The 22,691-nt window shown below is 48.4% G+C and overlaps 1 protein-coding gene across 4 annotated transcripts in view; it reads left to right on the top strand.

Moving 5' to 3' along the window:
- The window catches only part of LOC116953431 (fibronectin type III domain-containing protein 1-like), a 77,493-nt gene that overhangs the window by 19,414 nt on the left and 35,388 nt on the right, over positions 1-22,691 (top strand). For 3 of the 4 annotated variants that reach the window (XM_076074959.1, XM_076074958.1, XM_032973634.2), the window contains 7 exons: positions 288-411; positions 2,816-3,003; positions 6,468-6,575; positions 7,635-7,823; positions 8,685-10,310; positions 12,920-13,020; positions 16,471-16,582. In XM_076074959.1, the coding sequence (XP_075931074.1) occupies positions 288-411; positions 2,816-3,003; positions 6,468-6,575; positions 7,635-7,823; positions 8,685-10,310; positions 12,920-13,020; positions 16,471-16,582 (2,448 nt within the window). The remainder of the gene's footprint in view (positions 1-287; positions 412-2,815; positions 3,004-6,467; positions 6,576-7,634; positions 7,824-8,684; positions 10,311-12,919; positions 13,021-16,470; positions 16,583-22,691) is intronic. The other variant, XM_076074960.1, reaches the window with a different exon arrangement.

The raw sequence follows: 22,691 nt of genomic DNA, 5'->3' as shown, positions 1-22,691 counted from the left end.
ACGTCATCGGAACGGAATCGGTAGTCAAATGCCATACGGGAGGACGTGTGCCAGTTTGGCGCTAGTCGTGTCGCAACAGTTTTTGTCAGTGAGTCCAATGTCTTTAAAAACAGCGGCGCTACACCTCTCTCGATAAAACTAATGCGAAGCCGCTTGCGCGTGCTCCGAGAATCAGCGGTGAACGGGACACCGAACCCTGCACCTTGCAGACGTCTCGGAACGGGAACTAGTTCAAGGCCACGGAGTTATTGACGAACGTGTTGACTTTCCATGTCTGTACACGGCAGAGGTGAACCGTCTGTATGAGCCTGTGGACGTGAGCGCCAGGGTCCTCTCGCCGAAGTCCGTGCTCATCACCTGGAAGGACCCTTCCTACGACAAGGGCTACAGGCCCGGCAGTGGGAGCACCAGGTAACTAACTGCCTTGGGTTCTGCTGGCTGCACAGCAGAAGTTTCGTTGTTCACCTTCTACATCCTGTTTAGTGACGCTGAACAAAAAACTGAATTGTGGCAATTTCCCGAACCTCTGATGAGTACGGTTGGCTACGTACGGTGTGAAAGAAGTTCAACATAATGCATACACCACACCTCCGATTAGCACGGTTGGCTACGTACGGTGCGAAAAAAGTTCACCATACATGCGCACACCGCACCTCCGATTAGCACGGTTGGCTACGTACGGTGCGAAAGAAGTTCAACATACACACATTCATCGAACTCATCGAGGGGTGTGGATCATGACAATCGGGGCTTAATATCAACCGGAACTTTTCCGGGGCTGAGCTCTGGAAACTATTTCCCTGCTCTGTGTAAGGGAGGGGGTGGGGTCGGCGCGGGTGGGTGGGTGCGGAGTAAAGGGTGGGGGGGTATGGGGGATTGTTGAGGGCTATGGAAAATATTCCATTCGAAATTGAGCCCTGGCTTACAATCCTTGTAATTAGTACGTGAATGTGGCCCGGGCCACCCCTAGGTCGATTCAGCCTATAATGAGTACTTTTTGAATTGTGGTCAACAATTGCACTGCAGGGACAAATGCGACCACGTTGCGGTGATGACACAACCGCTCCCAATTGTGCCACGCTCGAGTTAATAGATCCTCGGTGACACCCAAATTGCCCCGAAAGTCCTCATAGCAAAGTGGGGATCTGTGCCATGCACTGCACACGCGCGTGCACATGCACGCACTGCGTTTATGTGAAGCTCCAGCGAACATTTTACTTGCACCGCTTCTTCAACATTGCCCGTGCTTGTGCCGCAGTCTGCTGTGGCTCTTGGAGTAAACCGAAAGCGGCCACGTTTTCCGTTTCGTGCCAGGTGATGTTAATTGAAATTGGATGATTTACAAACGCAAAGGTGACAACCGCCAATTATGTATATATGCACACCCCGGGTGCCCATTAACCTTCAGCGACACCATCGCTCGATGCCCACGCCAGGTTCACATCGTTGTTAACGGGTCAGCTGACTTGAGGCGACTCATTAGTAGAGGCAGCGCGAGTGAAACAGTAATTGCGACCAGCTCGGGCTCGTTTGTAAACAATACATACAACTGGAGCAGCAGTCACGCGCTGGTTTAATTTGGCCGCCCGTTCTTTCCCGGGCCGTGAAAATGCGCAGACTAATGCAACCAGTCACACAAATCTCTCCGGACGGACTTGGGCCTCGTAACATTCCTCACAGTCTGCTCAGGGGCCACCTAACGTGACGAGCCCTGCACCTCGTCGTGTGCCATCGCCGGACCGGCCGCTGTGGCACAGGAGCACAGAGGGTTGTCTTGTACGCCGACAGACCCTTATCGTCGATCCACTGCTGGATGAGGTCCCACCGTCATGCCGTATGGGTGGCGATGCTTCACCCTGCTGGTCAGCCTAGCCGGGGGGGCACACGTGCGGCGGCATAGGAGTACAGTAAAAACAATGTACTACGCCGCCCACAACTTAACGCTGAAAGCTCTGTGAAAAACCGTTTGTGATTGCTGACTGACCATACTGCAACTGTCCAGGCTCAATATGATTAGGCTTAGGTTTTATGATCTGATGAGATCGCGCAAACGCTGGATGATTTCGTCACAGGCAGAGGTTGCCATCAGTAAATGCTGTCTGCTGAAGAGCTTGCTCGCAGCAAGACAGCTCCTATTTAAAGATGACAGGGCAGAGGGCCCGTGTGGGAAAATCCCTTGTTATACTGTGCTTCTGTGCCCCCCTCCCCCCCCACGCCTTCACCAACCCCCACTCACCTTCGCCGCGAGGTATGGTGAAACAACCTCCAGTGTGGATTGGCAAAGGACGGTACATGTGCAGAGGGCTTTACGTATGATGTATACAAGAGGAATGCGTATGGGGACAGAGCCAATTCTACTTTGCTTACTTTCATAGGCTGTGCTCGGGCTCTTCACATGAGAGATGTCCAGCCTGTTTGTATGTTTGCATGTTGAGCTTCATTTGCGCCCTAAGTAGCCAACCACGCGAATTGGAGGTGCAGGTGAAGGACAACAAACTAAACACAAAAAGCAGATCGAAAGAATTGAGTTTGTCAATCTCGATGATTCAAAAGTGCATGGCTCCAGTGGCTTCCCAATATCGGAAGGAAGAGCGTTCCAGACGGCCGTGGAAGCAGCGCATCTGAAAGCGCCGCGCGATGCGTCTTTGGCCAGCCGAAAGCGGCTGCGATGATGCCCGGAGTCCGCGTGGTAGTCGATGGTCCTTAACGCTCTCGGCAAGGCGTTGTGGCAAACGCTGCCTGTGCCGTCGCTCGCCACTCTTGCGACCTTTCACCTCCACCCCCTACCCCGACCCACCCGCCGTGCCCGCCACAGGTACTACACGGTGCGCTACCGCGAGAGGGGCGAGAGCAGCGCGTTCGAGTACCAGACGGCGTCGCAGCTCCGCGCCACCGTGGATAATCTGGAGGCCGGCACCACCTACGAGTTCGGCGTGCGCACGTCGCAGGGCGAGCGGGACGGCCGCTGGAGCAGCCCGCACTTCCAGCGCACGCCAGAGTCACGTGAGCCCCCCCCCATCCCCCCCCCCACCAACAGCCCACCTGCCCCCCCCCCCCCGGCCACTCCCCCCCCCCCTCCGATGCTGTGTTCCCACGTCGGCCTTTGGCGTTGGGCACCCGATCCGTGGCGGGCGGTGTTTGTGGAAGACTGCTCCCCCAAGGTTTGAACAATGGCATGGGGGACCTGGAGAATCTCGTGCAGAGTGCTTCAGTTGTTTTCGTGGGCAGAGCTCGGTGAAAGGAAGGCGATGCTTGTCGACGTCTCTCAGGAAGGAGGTGGTTTACACAACGAAGATGGAGTGGCGGCAATTTAAGTGTTATTCATATTCATAATAATAAGTTATTATTACTTACGTAGTGCCATATTTTAAAAAGCTTGAAATTTTTGGACTGTTTTGCCCCTTCCCCCACCCCACTCTCCACCCCCCCCCCCCCCGCCATGTGAAATTCCTAGATCCGCCTCTCTTGGTCACGCAAATAATTAGCACACTGCGGTATTAACGCGGCAGCCTTAAGTTTGATTCCCATCGACGGCCAATAAACATCATTCACGGTGAGATTCCTGAGCCAGGCCACGCTCGTTTGCTCGGTTTGTCAAACGGGCCGGCCCTCTATTCCGCTGGGCTTGGGAATGTGGTGGTCAGAATCACCGAGTGCAGGAGCAATGCCTCGCTAATCACAATTGAACCTCATGGCGGAAGTAAAAAAGGGTAATAAAAGATCCGTCTATTTATTTATTTATTTATTTATTACGACTACGTCCCACCGCACACGTAAACGCCGTGACCCACCTGGCACGGATCTTTCTGTGGTCATGTGTCGTTCAAGCGCAGTGACGAGGACGAATGCGCAGAAGAGCTGAACAAGCGAATGCACTCCATGCTCGGGTGTGGGCAGGACCATAAGTCTTATCCAAAGCTGTTAAAACTGCCTACACGACTTAAGTCCTTTATTTGTCATAACGGTATGCATAATAGAGTGAAACTGCTCTCTTAACTTCATTATTATTTGTGACCTACCAATGTCTGCAGCCAGGATCAATCGATGACAATCCTATTACCTGCAGATATTTAACAGATGAGATGCGTTGCACCGTTAATTCCTCCTGTTTGATAATACTTCTCTTGTCCGTATGCATCTGTGCAGATAGTTATTTTGCGGTTAAGCTATAGTCCCCACATACCGCTCGTATCAATTCGGATAAGAGGAGCGACGACCCACTACTCTGTAGAGTAAAATTGGTACGTGTATAAACGCTTGTTACAATATGAACAGCGCATTGAAAACGCGTACTATTTTACGTGCTGTTTCCAAAGTGTGTTCACAAATCCACACTGAGAAACACGATGATTGACAGAGGGGTGTAAATTATTTTTTAGAAAATGTATTTAAATAGAGGTACTGCGGGTAAGTAGTTTTCAGTTTTAAAGGCATAGTTTAACAAGACAACACTTGCCACCATCCTTCAAATCCATTGGTGAAAAAGAGCTAAGCTTTTGTTTACATTATAATATAATGTTTATATTATATATACTATGTAATATAATGTTTACATTATAATATAATGTTTATGCGAGAGCCGGGGGTTTATGGGACCCCGGGGTCCCGCCATAAGGTTAATTAATGCTGAGAGGGCCCAGCACTGCTCAGATGTAGACGAATGTTGCGACCCCTCAAACATTAATTTATCTTGATCCCCCATACTGGATAAGGAATGCTGGAAGTGGCAAGGTGTACCCACATTTTACCCCACCGCACAGCAAACCTTAAATCACCCGGCCACAGCTCATCAATTTGACTCAATATTCAGCATAATTACTGGTTTAAAAAACAAATCTAGTAATTTTGATACACCGGGTTAACGCATTAAACAGGCCAAGTGCCAGTAGCAACAGTTAGCGTACACAAGGGGCACTTAATCAGCCTTGTCGCCGTCCCCCGAAAGACTAATTTGTCGGCCTGGCAGCACTGCAAGGTCACGGAATGTAGATTGTCTCTTTAATTAACGCGAAAAGACGGGGCCGCTTGCCTGGCACCTGCAAGAGAATTCCGCCTCTTGTCGTCTTCCGTCGCAATAATTCAGGACGGTTGCGCCTCCTGGTTGCCTTGCACTGCGCAGTTACTCAGCCACAAATCACTCCGATGCTTTGGGAGATAATGCATCGCCTCGAGTTATAACTAACGACAAGGCATTAGCTAAAGTGCCACGCAGAGTGATATTTTTTTTAGGCAGTTGCCCTTCAACGTCATTGAGATAACTCCGAAGGAGGATTGAGGGAGGTTGCGTGCGTCCAAGCGATATGGAGAGCAGCGCAATGAAATTATCCATTTTGTTGGATGAGGTTTTCGCTCATTCTTGTGACAGAAAGATAGGCGCATGGCTGTCATAAGTTCCATGCCATTGAAAATTGAATTCCGTACCACTGCTTATCACCTATCGGCAGTAGGGCTGCCCACGGGGTTTCTGGGGGACCCAAGGATGGAGGCCCAATTCAAGGAGGCCCGGGGCAGAGTGTCACATACGGTCTCCTTGTTTACAATCGACAAAAAAACTAAACAGGCCCATTGTGAGGCCGTCTTTTTGTGTGAGGGCTGGGGCAAAAGTTGTCCCATTTACCTGCCACCCTCCCTCCCCTCCCCACTCTGCGTGGCCCTTTGTGACAGAGCCATCTCCTCCAACTCGAGGTCTGAACCCCAGATCCTCATTTGTGACCCCAGGTGCCGCGGTTAGCGAGATGTTAACTACCTCGCCTGGGATGCAGAAGGTCGTGGGTTCAATCTCGACCCTGGCGCCTGCTGTATATTTGAAGTTTGCGTGTCTCTCTCCATGCAGTCGCATGGATTTTTACCTCGGGTCCTCCGGTTTTTCCATCCACATTTAGAAACAACGTGCGTTTAGAGTATTTGGCTGCTATACATTTCCACGTGATAAGCCACTTCATTGAGCGATCATTTGTGATAGCCAGATCGCTTCTGAACAAGAGCTATACAGCTCAGTGCGTCTTACATTACAAAAAAAAAGTTTAGTTTAGTTTTGTTACGTGCAAGCAAGGACATGCGTTCAGACGATTCAGATAATTTTGCTGCTATAAATGTCAAAAAGATAAGCCGCTTTGTTGAGCTATCATTTGTGATAGCCAGGTCGCTTTTGAACAATAAGTTAATTCCTCATTGGGCTTTTGTCTGGTAGTATGGGGATGGTTTAGTTTTATTTGTGTTTGGGTGATTGTTTACCTTTTCTCGTACTTTGCACTCCTATCGTGTTTTTGTGCTGTTTGCCGTTGTCCCGTTCATACCCCGGTCCCGACTCGACATCTGTGAAAACAAGGTCTTTATAGCTCATCAGATTCTTCTTGCATTATAAATACATTTTCTGATTCTTGTCATTCCATCGATCGACGACGTTTCTCTTGCTCTCGCTGGCACCAGTGCTCGATCGTTGCTCACGCCGTTTTCCCTTTTGGCAGCGCCCACGTCACCCCCCGAGGACTTTGAGGTCAACGCGGTGCCCGGGACGCCCTCCTCCGTTTCCGTGCTCTGGACTCCACCCACGGGAATGCAGGGACAAGTCACAGGTATGAGCGCAGAGCAACGCATGCAGCAAGATGAAAAAGAAAAAGAGGTAAAAAGGGTGCAGCCCTGCAATTGTTTCCCAACACCACTGCTGCTGGAAGTACCTCCACCGTCGCTCAGTTGCAACTGTGTGCCTCTTGGTCGCGTCCGGTGGCGTGGACGTGTCGACAGATGTCACGGGTTGCGGTGACCAAAGTGTGGCTTTTGCGAATCCTCAAACATCGCTCCCTCCTCCATGGCTCATGTGTTTCAAGTTTTTACTAACAAGTACATAGAGCTATCCAATGGCGTCTCATGTATATTTATGTTGGCACGCGATGATTCAACGCGCCTGTGATCCAATGAATTGCCATGATTCATTGACACAGCTGGATTTAACCTATAATTTTGTGTGATCATTTCGTTTTGTTCTCACTCATTCGTTCTCTCTTGGTAAAGCCGTTAGGATGTAACCGTGGGTCTGGGTGCAATTTGCATCGATTCTAAATAATAGATTATTACGCGTATCGCTCGACGCACGTGTCGTCAGTCGTTTGGTCTATGAATCGACGAATAATTTCGTGTGTACTTATTCACATTTGAACTGAGACTATTGTCAAGCACCTGCTGCAGTGATCCGTGGGAAGACAATTGATAACCTACGTACGTTGCTAATATAGTTTCAAAAGTAAAAGGTGTTGAAATGTATTTTATAAATACCTGGGTAGAATTGTTTTCTAATTATATTTAACTAAGGCTACGATTTTTGTCATGGTAATTTTTTTGAGTGAAATTCCTTACTGAGTTGCAGGAATAATAGTTAATAGAAAGGTTTACCACGAGCGGCTCTGGGAAGCAATGTGGGGGCTTCCTGTGTCCAGCTGAGGCCACTGCTCAGCGGTTAAAAACCAACATCGCTTCAATGTCTTAACAACACACATGCCCCACCCACACCCCCACACCTCCACACCCATTCCATTCCCACCTTTCCCCCATCTAAAACGACCTCCCCTGCTAATCCCCCAACCCCTGCCACCCATCCCATTCCCCGTGTGCTCCTCCTCCAACCACCCCATTCGCAGAGTACACGGTGTCCTACACGCCGGCACTCCGGCCCTTCAGTGGCAAAGTGATCACTTTCCCGGGCGGCGTCACTCGGGGCACGATAGGGGGCCTCTCGCCCGGCGAGCGCTACATTTTCCGCGTTCGTGCCGCCAACCGACGTGGCCAGGGCCCGCTGTCTAAGCCCCTGAGCCTCGTGCTGCCACCAAGTAAGGAGGGCCTCGGCCGATGGTACCGCACGGATGGGAAGACGGGCGACGCGCATGCCAGGCGGCAACGGCTTTCACTTCGAGTCCTATCCAATGCGCCTACCCCCCCCTCCCCCTGACGAATGACCCTCCTTTCTGTACGAATGTTTACGTCTCTCTCATATATCTGCAAGGGGGATTTGTAAAGAAGAAAAAAAGCCGGCATGACCGATGGAATAACATTTTCCATTCACGCGTCTCTCTCTCTCTCTGTCTGAGACGCTCGTGGAGAACGCAAGGCGCCGCAGCATCACTCTTTGCACTTTCCTTCCCTTAAAAGGTCACCACCAGCATCACGTCCATCCTGTCGTCATTCCAGCGACGTCCGTCGGCCTTGCATGGGCGCGACAAGAGTTGGTTTCACCTGCCCGTGCGATGCGCTCGCTCGCATGGCTATACCCGCACGTCCCCCCCCCCCACCCCCCCCCTCTTTGTCTCTAACTAAACGGATGAAGTGCAAAGACTAAGGAACCGTAACAGCGCTTGCTCGGTTTTTGATTGATTGATAGCATCCCGGTTTGTTGCACGGTGCACAGCTGTACAATCATTGCTACGCCTGGGCCGAATGCGTATCGACATCATCAGCCGCCCAATGCCTTTCGCTCGCCAGCGCCAGTGTGCCCTGCAGGCATGGGTGATGGCTCACGACTTCGAAACGCTTCGCCCTAATCTCCACGGATGGCCAGCTGACTCAAAATTGCGCGCTTCGCACAAACTGCTCCGGTTTTCTCGAGCTCGTTGCGATTTAACTGCGAATCAGCGAAGACGTTCGCTTGTTGTTGTTGTTGCCCTAATGGGAACTTGTGCCCTCTCCGTCTGCAGCCGTGAGCGCGGTCAGCTCCTCTTCCGCGGAAGCCGAATCTTCAAGTGAGCGGCGGTCTCCCGCTGCCCCAGAGTTAACAGATGCACGGACGTCTTCTAGGCAGGAGTCGAGGATTTCATCGTCACCTGTGTCATCATCATCATCATCATCAACAGGAGTGAGCAGTTTGCCGGCAGAACACATATCCCCACAGACATCAGCAGCAGTTGTCAGCAAGAGCAGGAGGATTGTCCAACCGGGGCAGTCGACGAATCCGAGAAGAATTGTTTCAAGACCAGGACAAACGTCGTCTTCATCTTCATCTTCTTCTTCTTCATCTTCCAGACCGTGGCTAAGATCTTCTCAGCCAGCGGCTAACAACAAACCGTCTGCAGTCTCATCGACAGAGGACAAATTCGGTTCGTCATCATCCACGCCGCCCCAGCCCTCTTCACCCAAGAGGGCTGGAAGCAGGGAATACGAAATTGTTGATGAGCCTGAGTCACCCCCTGTTGCATCCTCTTCACCACTGAACAGAGATATTTTCCCGTCTTTCTCAGAGACAGTTTCTTTCGGGGAAAGAACTTCAGATTCACAAGAAGCATCATCATCACCGTCACAGAATTCTCTGTCATCCTCCTCATCATCATTATCACCATCCTCAAGATTGTCTTCAGCAAGATCATCATCTAATTCTGTTTCAACATCACATTTGCCCCGAACTTCATCATCATCATCATCATCGTCAAGATTTCCACCTTCGACATCAGCAGCAGCGGCAACTTCTGCAGCAGCAGCATCAAGATCAGCATCTGTGACATCAGAAACATCAGCGTTGAAATTTAACAGACAGCCAAACGCAGGCACCTCGCGAAGTCCATCGGCAAATTCGCGAACCTCTTCGTCTTCCCCCTCTGCCCAGAATCCTCCTCACTCGCCCACTTATACAAGAAACAAAATTCCTGGGGAAGCTGCAAACGTTCGAATCGCTTCCAGTGCTTTGCAGTCTTCTCGTGTGTCTTCCTCATCAAGGTTATCCCCATCATCATCGTCGTCATCATCATCATCGTCATCCTCTTCCAGTGCGTATTCATTGGCACCTGTGACATCAACTGATTCGGAACCGCCGAGGTTGGCGTCGTCGCCTTCGAGTTCCGAAAGGTTCCCAAAAGGTTCGCCGTCATCTCAACGCTCCGGTTCATCGGCAGAATCGTCTCGGGAAAGGGCCACCAGGCCTCACTCTTCCTCTGGCCTATATGCCAATGAAAGGGACGATTTGCCACCACCACATGAGCCGCAAATCTCATCATCATCATCATCTACATCGTCATCATCCAGTTCAGCCGTTCGGATGCCTTCAAGATCTCTGTCTCCGTTTGCCTCGAGGACTACGGGAACATCAGTCTCCCACGCCGCTCCCTCTTCGACCTCCAGGCAAAATCCCTCCTACCCGTCATCTTCGTTGTCGTCGTCGTCATCATCTTCGTCTTCTTCATCGTCACCGTCGCAGCCAGCCAGACCGCAATGGCAAGGGTCCAGAAGTCGTTTCGCCGGCAGACCTCTCACATCTTCTAATCCCTCCACTGATACATCAAATGACAGGAATTACAGGCCCACCTCTGGCGAAAATCGCAGTCCCTACAACGGTAAGATTACTCCTGAACTACAGGCATTTATTCATCTTTTAAATGTATCTATCAAAACAATATCTGTCAAATGTACGTTCGGCAAGTATTGTGTGTGTTGTTCGGTACGCTGCCTCTGACGTTTCACTCCGGGCACTGCCGGGAAGCTTCTTCAGGAAACCGAACTTAGAGAATTTAATCGCTCAATTCAGTTCCCGGAGAAGCTCCCAGCGCCTGCAGCGGAACGTCGGACACCACCACGCTGAGCAGTGCGGCAGCGCAACCCGTAAACGCATCGGAGAACCCGCGGACAGCGCTGCTCGCTGAGGAGTTAGGGGCGGGCGAGCGTGCAGAGTTAGCGAGGGCAGGCGGTGGCGGAGAGAGGGTCTCTCATCCCCCGTCTGCGCCTCTCTCCTGACAGCGCCGTTCCTCCCACGTGAAGGGTGGCAAGATTTGACCCCTGTACCTGCAGAACCCGGTGCAGTGCGCGCGATGGGGTCACCGTGGTCAAAGTTGACGCGTGTGGCCTTGGCTGTATTCCCCGTCAACGTTTTACGGGCACCGACTGACTTATCTGTTCGAACAAATACGGATAGATAGATACGTGTTTTTACGTCTAACACTCGGTCCACTACTACTTTGTGATAAAGATGTCTTCAGCTTCCGATCGCCCCCATCTGGGCCTGCCCACAGAATGCGCCTGTGGCAAGCTGGCTCCCATTGGAATGAAGCCGCGTCTCTCGTGTCGCCAGACGCATTCACCCGCCACCCCCCCCCCCCCCATTCCATGGTTAGCGACTAAGCTGAGGACGTACGCAGAATGAGCATACGAAACCAGGCCAAGACGCAGAGCCCAAAAATTCGATCCCGCACAGCCGACTGGTCGCCATGGTGTTAGATGTGATCTGCGCTCGCCTGGGGTGGAGGAGGCTCGTGGGTTCGATCCCGACACTGACGCATGCTGTATGTTTGGAGTGTGCACGTGTTTTTTTATTCCCCCGTGGTGTCGTGAATTTGTTTTTTATCCGGGTCCCTCCGGTTTTCGCCTCCACATTTAGAAACGTGCGCTTCGAGCATTGGGCTGCTGTACATATCCGCGTGATAAGCCACTTCGTTGGGCTATCATTTGTCGCCAGGTCGCTTCGGGCAAAGAGCTACATACAGTGAGGGAAAAAAAGTATTTGATCCTCTGCTGATTTTGTACGTTTGCTCACTGACAAAGACATGATCAGTCTATAATTTTTAATGGTAGGTTTATTTGAACAGTGAGAGACAGAATAACAACAACAAAATCCAGAAAAAAGCATGTTAAAAATGTTGTAAATTGATTTGCATTTTAATGAGGGAAATAAGGATTTGACCCCTCTGCAAAACATGACTTAGTACTTGGTGGCAAAACCCTTGTTGGCAATCACAGAGGTCAGACGTTTCTTGTAGTTGGCCACCAGGTTTGCACACATCTCAGGAGGGATTTTTTCCCACTCCTCTTTGCAGATCTTCTCTACCATTAAAATGATAGACTCATCATTTCTTTGTCAGTGGGCAAATGTACAAAATCAGCAGGGGATCAAATACTTTTTTTCCCTCACTGTAGCTCAGTGGGCCTTTCCTGGAAAAAAAAAATTCCCACTGGCGCCTTGTAAATGGCGACGATGGAAAAACATAAACTCGGTTTATGACTGGCGTAGTGTCCCACTGACCCATTGTTACGGCAAGAATGAAACGCACAGTTGGCAAAGACACGTGGAGCACAACGCTATTCCCGTCCAATGCAAAAGGAAGCATTGTTTAGCGTTTGCAGGGGAAATGTGCTTTAAGTTAGCTTCATTGATTATACAACACGGGCCATGCGCGGTTATAAACGTTAACACAAGTTACACGTGTACGCGTCGCGCGGCTTAGTGGTCTTCAGCAAGGTGCAGGCGCCTAGATTGCTTTTAATGTTTGAAAAGGTGCAATTCAATTTGGATTTATCCAGCAGATAACCGAGGCAGCATCTCGGCGCGCTGTACAAATACGGATAACACTCGTGTCAAGACAACTCAACGGGAATTCCCTTTTTTGGGGAGAGGCTGAAGAGGTAGCGGGTGACCGGGCAGGAAAGGGAAATAGGACAGTAAAAGTACATTGCAAAGTAAATTCATAGAGTTCGAGAGATACAGGCTTAGGCAGATGAGCCGAGAGAGCCCCTGAGCCTGGACTTGAAATGGGAAAGGGACAGCCAGAGGTACTTCAAGTGACTGAAGAGTAGAAAGGCTCGAGGTCCAGGAGGCATACAAGACAGCATTGCAAAGATGTGAACAGTGGCGTAGCTATCGAGTGTGCAGGCGGTGCAACTGCACCAGGGCCGGAAGCTTACCAGGGGACCCCGCTGCTTTCCCTGCGCATGGGGCCCGTGCCAACCGCTTCGCGCTCCTGAATGCAAATTAGAGCAATGCATGGGGAACGGGAGAGCGTCAGTCATGGGCAGAGGTGAAGTGGGAGGGTGAACTCCGACGCCATGGTATGAACACCGCGTGCGCAACTCTGCAACAATCGGCGTCCACGTCGTTTTGCGGGCGCGCCCTTCAGTTGTATCTTCTCACCCGCGACTCCTGTGCCCAACGGCGAAAACGATCGTCGATTTGCAGGCCGAGCGAAGCCCTTCCAGTCGACGCCGGAGAGGCCGACCGGCGACAGCAGACGGAACGACAACATGAAAGTCATCCACGCGCCCAACGGCAGGGAGTGGGTAAATCGTCGTTCTTTATTTGTCGTGCCACTGAGACGCCCGCCGGCTTATCCCCCGCGGCGGAGGAGCTCGCGAGGAGGGAGAGCGCCATGGGAGGTGGCCGGCGGAGGTCGGGTCAGTTGGGTCACACAAACGGTCAAAAAGTCGATTTGCTGCTCAAAGCGAGCGTTGAGCCGGTGCTCATCTCTTGTTTCCTGAGCCAGTCGTCGGCATTCCACATTCCTGTGGCGATGTGTGAGACTTACTACCCCGCGGGACAACCACTGTTGACTTCCCTAAAAAGTGGTGACTATTCTGTCGACCCTGGAAGGGATGACGGGCAGTGTCAACTCCCCCAAGTGGGCAATACTGTGTGAAGGGTTTAACGAGCCAACGACGTTGCCTGAGAGCCTGGTTTTGAATCTGGGTTTAATGGCTGAAGTGTGGCATCGTGCGTGCAGCATTTGATGGTTTGAGTGCAATGTTTTAAGCGCTTGGCTAAACTTGATAAAACAAAAAACAAAACTTTTCAGCGACCTTTTTAAAAATTGTATTTGGCCCAAGCAGTGCTAGCCATGGAAGAGACAAAATATAATTAGCATCCTCTGTAGTTGAGCTGTTAAATTGCCAATTTGGGAGACCGGCATCATTTATGAGTGCCCAAGATAACCTCCACCAATGAACTTGGATATAATGGATATTTGTGGCTCCTTCCTGCTAATGAGTAATTCACATTCTTCGCTGCATTAATGGCACACAATAGATCATTATAACAACACCAACGCGTACACTTACAAGGGTTTTCGCTTTATTTTAATAACATCTCAGCGCACTTCACGAGCTATTTTCAGCTAAATTTCTCATATAATGAGCCATACACAGTGCATGTGTGCATAATTAATTTTACAGCATTTTCTGCTGCGTGTGTACATATGATTACTGCAATGCGCCATCCAAATGAATGTTTGTTTAACTGATTGAGTTTGTAGTTGTTAAGGAATATATGCAGTGTGTATGATCAGGGGTGGAGTGGTGGTGGAGTGGTTAGCGCACTGCACTGCGAACCCGGTGACCTGAGTTTGATTCCCAGCCATTGCTGATGTTAGCTGATATCTGAACCGACTCTGGGTCCCACCATCACGAACCTGCTCTGACTAGTGCGGCGAAGTAGGGAAAGACAAACCCCACAACTGACACAGCACGCGGATGCCTTCAGAAAAGTCATATATTACAGTACAACTCATCTGGTCCGTTACCCAAATGTCCATGTCTATTGTCCGTGCACATTCGTGAAAACAAGATTGGTCGTTACAATCTTGAAATTGTGTATTGTATGGAAAAGAGGTGGTAAGTTCACAACGACAACAGTAACATACATTTGCAGGCCATTGGTAATGAGCTAATACATTGTCTCAAAGAACCGACAGCACCGACCGACGGTCGGTCACAACAATTGCCAGAACAAAACAACAACATTGACGCCCTTCTAAACGCGGGAAACTTAATTCTTAAGTGGGAACCTCTAATGTGGGAACCTTGTTTGGCAAACTACTCGCTCGCATGTGGACAAAGCAGTTGCAGGCGTTCAAGGCCACGCCAGAGGTTCACCACCTGCGGCTACAGAGCACCATGCGGTCTCTTTAACAGGCAAAAATGTCTCTCCTTGTTTATTTTTTTTGGTTTACCGACCTCTGGGCCACGCGATTTCGCGAGCGATTTGATTGCGTTGGTGTTGTGGCCCAACTGTGGCTGGGGAGGCAGTCGGAGGCACCGGAAGTGCATCACGGTCAAACAACCCCTCCGCATATTCTTGGTTCTTTCCGTAAAGTCACGTAGAAGGGAAACAATAAAATAATAAAAATATAAAACAATAAAATTCTCACGATGTTTCGACAGCAACACAAGCAATCATCATCAGGTATGAAAACCACAGCAAGAAAATTTAAAATTTTCTTGCTGTGGTTTTCACTTTTCAATTTTTCTTGCTGTGGTTTTCACACCTGATGATGATTGCTTGTGTTGCAGTCGAAACGTCGTGAGAATTTTATTGTTTTATATTTTTATTATTTTATTATTATGAAAACCACAGCAAGAAAATTTAAAATTTTCTTGCTGTGGTTTTCACTTTTCAATTTTTCTTGCTGTGGTTTTCACACCTGATGATGATTGCTTGTGTTGCAGTCGAAACGTCGTGAGAATTTTATTGTTTTATATTTTTATTATTTTATTGTTTCCCTTCTACGTGACTTTACCGAAAGAACCAAGCATATGAATCCCTGCAGTCACGAAAGCTTTAAATCAAAACCCCTCCGCAACTCATTTTCAGTTTTGAGTTTCATTTATTAGGTATAGCCCTGTGAGCCATGCGGTTCTTGACTCGCATGCAACCTCAACAAACAAAAACATGAACATCAAAGTCTTCCAGAACAAAACACCGTATATCATCGCTGTGTGCAAAAATCCCAGTGGGATGCAAGTCAAACAATAACAACCATAAGACAATTTAGATTAAAGTTACCAGGCTAACTCTGACGCAACTTCGGGAAGGCCTTCAGCAGTGGACTGGCAAAAGTATTCAAAATTAAATTAACACAATCAGTATATATTAAAAAAAAACATGTTTGATTTGAAGCTTTCGTGACTGCAGGAATTACTCATTGGTTCTTTCGGTAAAGTCACGTAGATAATGGAATACACTGTGTATTCTGTGTATTCTTTATTTTATTTTATTTCTACGTGACTTTACCGAAAGAACCAAAGAGTAAAAACATGTTCTAACCCTTTAAGACATGGAAATATTTTGTTATATTTGATGTATTTATATTTATAAAATGTATATCTAGTGAATATAATTATAATCATTATGTATGCATATAAATAAAACGGGATAATTATATATTCTTTTTTATACAAGTATATAATAAAGTAATGCGTTATTATCTATTTATACGACATATAAATATGTAATGGTTTTTCATAAATATGTAATGATATCTACAAATATTTAACCATTATGTATAAACAGGTAATCCTTTCCCAAGAATACAAATAAATCTGTAATTTTTTGTAATTCACGCCAATTTTTTTTGTTAGTTTTTTTTCAAACATTAAACGCGGCCCTACATTTGATCAAAGCGAGAGATGCCACTGACTGCGAGCACCCCTCTTACCCCAACAATGTGCCCATAAATGTCCCCGGGCAATTTATGAGGATGGCCCCAGCAGGGGTGGGAGGAGGGGGGGGGGATACAGCTGCTCCCTGAGCAGAGTGAGCCACATGGCCCAGGAGGTGCCGGTAAGGCTACCGTGGGAGACTTATCTCGACACAACTCTGTAGAAGTATCATCGTTTGAGAGAAAAAAATATATAACTTGTTGCGTGAGCGAGTGTGGCGTCCCTCGCATCGTTGAGGTCCGCGGGCACTCCCGCCTCCGCGCTTGTGCCTAAAGCGCCGCGTTTCTGCTCCCCCAGATTGTGGACTTGGAAAAGAACATTCTCCTGACGCCCAATGGGCAGGTGCTCCAAGACATCAGGGGCAAGGCACTCAAGGTCAAGATTGGCAGCGACGGACAGAGCATAGAGGGTGAGGCCGCGCGGCTCATTCACGTGTGGTCACAGGTCGGCTGCAGCCTGAGCCTCTGAGGCTCACGCTTGCAGCTATCTAACTTCCCCTCCACATTAAACCTTCGCCCACTAGGTTCCGCTCCAGGGGCGGAGCCAGGGGGGTGACAGGGGTGACATTCTGCGTGTAAGTGTACGACACTCGCTCTGGCGGACTCCGTGCAACTGCATTGTCAGAGTGCGTCGCCAACCGATGGCGTCTAGTTCAACAGCCTGACTCTCTAATCATTCTTGAAATTAAAATTTGTTGAATGTCACGCCGGCCTGAAATCCTGGCTCCGCCCCTGTTCCGCTCCTCACTCGAAACCCCAGCTCGCCCCACGACAACCTTAATCTTCCCGTCATAACCACCACCACCGTTCCCTCTTCATTTTCTCATTATATGGCGATCACTCATTAACCCCATTCACTCAGTACATTCGTCATCATTTACTGTCATCAATTTCGCTTTCACCAAATTCACGCATCATCGCAGATTCGCCACCCACTGCTTCCTCTCATCTATTACATTCACATGTTGTACCGTTCTTAATTCTCTGTAAAGCGACGTGGTCAGGCGCTCTATGAATTACGTGAAGATAAGATAATTGTGCTTGCAGCATCACGTCAAGGTCAATGCAGCCCTACTTTCCTCAGGTGTACATCACACGTCGCCGCTTTTGTGGGAAGTCAAGAGTGTTTGTCCTATCGCTATTGATTTGTCACTCTGCCATAGGAATGTGGATGTTCCCTTCCTTGCTCAGACCTGCAAACTGAAGATAAGCACCGTCTATAATCGAGAAACTAGTTTGGCCTCATTAAGAAATTAATCGTGGTCAATTATAATTAACCCCTTTGAACGTTTTCTTCTTGTTTTCTTCCAGTTGTGCGTTAGTGGCATGCGAAGAGATGAACACATTTCACTTAATGGGCCCTGACTGTTCGCAGTTGAATCGGGGATAATCCGTGACAAAAAACACTTCTGAAGCCACTTCAAATAAGACTTTTCATGCCTGCAGAACTTTCATAAGATTTAATTAAACCATCATCTTTTAGCCTCAGAGCTGGAATTTAGACAAATTGAGTGAAAGGCCAGATTCTATTTGATGGGTTTTTTCTTGTTGTTGTTGAGTGTGTGCAGCCATTGATGACCAGGCTGAAAAGAATCCAACTTAAACTATTAACTAAACTAAGACACTAAACTAAAACTATTAAACTAAACTAATAACTAAAATATAAACTAAAACTAAACTATGGAAAAGGAAGAATAGGTTCTACCCTTTCTGGCAATAAAACAGGTGTTAAGATGTTCAAACACCGAATATAAACCTTTTGCCGAAAATCAAGTCTGCATTAACCACACGCAGCACTTGTGGTGAGCATGCAAACAAACATGCTCTGATAACAATGTAAGCGTTGTCTTTCAAACTGATTGTCCTACATCAGAGACAGCCTTCTTCAGGGCCTAGTCTCACCAGTGTCAGACCAGAGAACGCCAACACTGTTTCACCTTTTGGCGGCGCGCAACCCCCACATCCGCGCCGCTGTCCAACGTGTTCGCCTCATCACAATAAAAAAAAAAATGACAACGGCAGAATCGGTCAATGTGACCGATGAGAATCACAAGGGACTCTGCGGCTGTAAGTTATCGTCATCAGCGTTCGCGCGCAGCACGTGATTCATGCAACCAGCTCTTAATGACCATCGCACTGAAATTCCCTTCTTACATTTATTCGTTTGGAGGTGCCGTGTCTATGCTCTCTGATGTACAAGTGGCTACATTGTGGTTCATATAGGGCACTGGCTCCCAAAAATGTAAACCTACAAGAACTAACAACCAAATCAATTGGCATATTTGCCCATGTGACAACCTGATTTGCATTCATTCCTTCACGATCTAAGCCAAAATAAATGTGGAACTTATTTGTGTGACAGTGGAGAGCTCATGGCCGTTGACGATGATTATGACCATGATGATAATTATTAAATTACATTTTTTTATATTCTTAGTTTTTTCGGTAAAGTCACGTTGAAGAGAAACAACAAAATAACAAAATATATATAAAACAATAAAAAATTCTCACGACGTTTCGACCATAACTCAAACGGTCATCATCAGGTGTGTCGGTTTGCATAAATTTATTTTGAAAACGGCATATTTATTTATATATATAAAAATAACGTTTGCGTCACGCGCAACGATGGCAGTTTGCCAGGACTAGTCCATCTATTTTTTGAAAAGAGGAGGGGGGAGACGAAATTTGTTTTTATGTAAGCTGTCTGAAAGGCACTGTAAGCGTGAACAATCAATCAAGAACTGAAATGATTTATCAAATCTTTCCAATGATTGCTAAGATAGAATCCATCTTCTCGGTTGAAATTGTCTCTGTGTTTGTATTTCAACCGAGAAGATGGATTCTATCTTAGCAATCATTGGAAAGATTTGATAAATCATTTCAGTTCTTGATTGATTGTTCACGCTTACAGTGCCTTTCAGACAGCTTACATAAAAACAAATTTCGTCTCCCCCCTCCTCTTTTCAAAAAATAGATGGACTAGTCCTGGCAAACTGCCATCGTTGCGCGTGACGCAAACGTTATTTTTATATATATAAATAAATATGCCGTTTTCAAAATAAATTTATGCAAACCGACACACCTGATGATGACCGTTTGAGTTATGGTCGAAACGTCGTGAGAATTTTTTATTGTTTTATATATATTTTGTTATTTTGTTGTTTCTCTTCAACGTGACTTTACCGAAAAAACTAAGAATATGAATTACTGCAGTCACGAAAGCTTTAAATCAAAATTTACATTTTTTTGTTACAAATACTCATTTTGTATTCGAACCACAATTGTTTAGCCAACATTTTATCCAACGCAGCTGTAGTGCGCTGACAAAATTGTCAATTTCCACTCACACCAAACAATCCCCATCCGCCCTCCCTCGTGAGACGATCGTGCGAGGGGGTTCCGTTCATAATGAGACTGCGCATCCCCTCGCTTCGCGGAGGAAGGAGCCCCTCAGCTGGTTTGAAATGAGGCGTTAAGAGCAGCCGTCTGAACGTGCTCTGCAGCGAGACTGAGAGCGATGGGATGGCGATCCTCGAGGGCGACGGAGCTGGCTCATAACGCTGGAGCAACACTTATGTCATGTGGATATGCAAGCCAATGACCCTACTCACACGTGACTGCACAGATCACGAAGATGCGGGACAGGTGTGAGCACTAGCTTCGTGCGGCTTTCTGACATCATCTTTGCAAAGGTTATTTTAGCTCGGGGTTAGAGAAGGGGGCGGTGGGGGCAGAGCCTTCCTAGATACGTCGATAAGCTGACAATGCGGCTTGCGCGGCTGATCACTCCCCTATCTAATAAGGCACCAAATTGGAAAGAATAATGTTCCCACGGTGTAAATTGCGGCATGGCATTAAACGGATTCATGCCGCGAGATGCCTGATGGGGGTTTTATTGCCAGAGTGGAGGGTGCCCGCAGGTGCACGCGGTGAGATTGCTGGTGGGATTTCACTGAAACGGCATTGCAAGAAAAATAATGATGAAATCGTGACGGACTCTCGCGGTGCACATTTATTTCATTGTGTGCAATCTCGCCAAATGCCATTAACGTCCTGGGGAATACGTACAGAGGTGGGGAGGAACACCAGAAAATGACCCGATATTTCAAATTACACTTCACGATCTGGCCAATTCCAATGTGACGCAGCAATGTCACCGTTTTGATGAACTCTGAAAAGCAGCTCAGCCCGGTTTGTCAATCTGGAAAGCGTCATTGGTTCGGATTTTGACGGCAGACTGACCTGGCCAAGGGGGCTGTAACTGAGCCATGTGGCCCCACTTTTTCTGGGACAAGGTGGCTCACTTTGCCAGTGGGGGGGGGGGGGGGGGGGGGGCTACGTGAGTTAATTCAGTCCGTGGCTGCCCTCGGCAACAGTCGTGATGTTCATGGTGGTTTACAGGGGAAGAGACGTACGTGAATAAAGAGCGTCCTTCGCATCGGTCAGCGTCATGGCGGTGGAATGAAAAAAAATACAAATCCGTAAAACATTTCTATCATGAGAGAGCTTGAGCTCCGTTAGGTTCACTTCCCTCCCACCATGGAGGGAAGGTCGAGGAAACTGTCAGCCAGTTCTGCAAGTAGACTCGGGACTGAAACGTTCTGTCAAGCCTACGAAGCATAAACGCAGCACCTTCGTGATAGCCAATGTGCCATGATAATTGGGCGAATGCCAAATGTACTTTTTATTGTGCCATAAGAGGGTAGCGGCCGAGCCCATGCAGCTTCGCGTTGAATTAATAATTCCAATTTGTAACGCACCGCCGTGCAGCGTCGTCTCGCTTGCGGAGACGGAGAATGACTCAGAGGTGCGACGATGAACCGCAGACGAGCGGGAAAGGCAGCAGCCAGCGACAAAATTCTCCCCCAAGCTCTGCAGTCTTCTATATATTAAGGCGTTCTAGACCAATTCACATCGTGGGAGAAAACCGGAGCACCCGGAGAAGAACACACACGTGCGACGGGGCAATGCTCTATCCTGCACGGATGAAACACATCAGCTGTACCGCATTCTCCTGGGGAGCCAGGGGACATCCACCCACTGGCAGGGGATTCTCACAAGATTCGTGTGATCCACTAACCCTCACCTCTCCAGTGCTCGATTACGCATCGTGCGCGTAGCCGCGACCGCCCGGGCGGTCAAGAACCCGAGCCATCCGGGTTCCGGAAATCAGAATCTGTTATTTATACAGGAGGAATCCGATGAGCTAGAAAGCTCTTTTTCACAGATGTCCAGTCGGGGGGCGGCTGAGAACGTTACAACAAGAAACAATAAAAAAAACTCGATAGGAGTGCAAAGTGCAAGAGAAAGTAACCAAATCACCCAGACGCGTACAAATAAACCTCAACCATCCCCATCGTAGCAGGCAAAGCACACTCGGCTCATAGTTTGCAAAACGTCCCCGCAGACACAGCACAGGCGCGGGGGAGTCGGACTCGGCATAGGTTGAGGGAGAGGCAGTGGGGGGACATCTCGCTCTTTCAAATGCATCAAAGGATGGGCAATTGGCAGCCCCCACCCCCGCCCTCCCACAAACCACTCCTCACATATGCAGGAGGCGTTTTCCATAACCACTAAATTATTATGCCTTTTGCGGCTTAGGGCAGAGATGTGGGTTCTCTTTCTCTCTGTGTGTGTGTGTCTGCCCCCTGGCTTGCTGCAGTCTGCCCCATCAAACAGAAGCACAATTCGACTTTATTTGCCCTGCAAGCGGTCAGAGAAGAGGACCCCTCCGCCTCCACCCCACCCCAGTGTTTGATTGATGAGGAGCGCTGTCGCCATATCAGTATTTATCCTGGCTTGCGGATGAGCGTTGGCCCTCGATTGTCTATCTGGCTAGGGCTGGGCATTGCTGCTGGAGCATGCTTTCCCTTTTTTTCTTTAAGTTCTTCCGTAGCCCTTACCGCAGTTATAGAGATAGATATCAAAGGGAAATTAAATCCCGCCAGTAAAACAAAACAGCGTGCTTGTAACGACGTCTCATCGCGAGGGGCTGCTCAGCCTCAACTGCCTCTTGTTTGTCAACGTTCCAGATCGTTTGAGTTGAAGGCGGTTTGGGAAAATGCTTCGAACGGTTGATTTCTAAGATAGTGCCAAGTGGAAGCACTTGCAAGTCTGGATTGGACATAGATCACAGTTAAAACTGACCATTAAATTCCAGCTTTCACTCGATCGCAGGGTAGCTGCGGAGGACATTGGTACGTTAGTCATTTACTAAAACTATGTTTTACTTCACCTAGTAAGGTCCATTGAGCTGTATAGCTCTTTTTTTAGAAGCGACCTGGCTTTCACAAATGATAGCCCAAATGAAGTGGTTTATCACGTGGAAATGTATAGCAGCCAAATACTCTAAACGCATGTTTCTAAATTTGGAGAGAAACACCAGAGAACCTGGAGAAAAACTACGCGACCACGGCGAGAACATGAAAACTCGAAATATACAGCAGCAGGCGTCATGGTCGGGATCGAGCCCGCGACCTCCTGCATACCAGGCGAAGTAGTTAACATCTTCTAGCC

Source organism: Petromyzon marinus, chromosome 51 (genome assembly GCF_048934315.1).
Source record: "Petromyzon marinus isolate PM22_M1 ecotype Great Lakes invasive population chromosome 51, UKy_Petmar_22M1.pri1.0, whole genome shotgun sequence".
NCBI lineage: Eukaryota > Metazoa > Chordata > Hyperoartia > Petromyzontiformes > Petromyzontidae > Petromyzon > Petromyzon marinus.
This window is presented reverse-complemented; position numbering and strand designations above follow the sequence as displayed.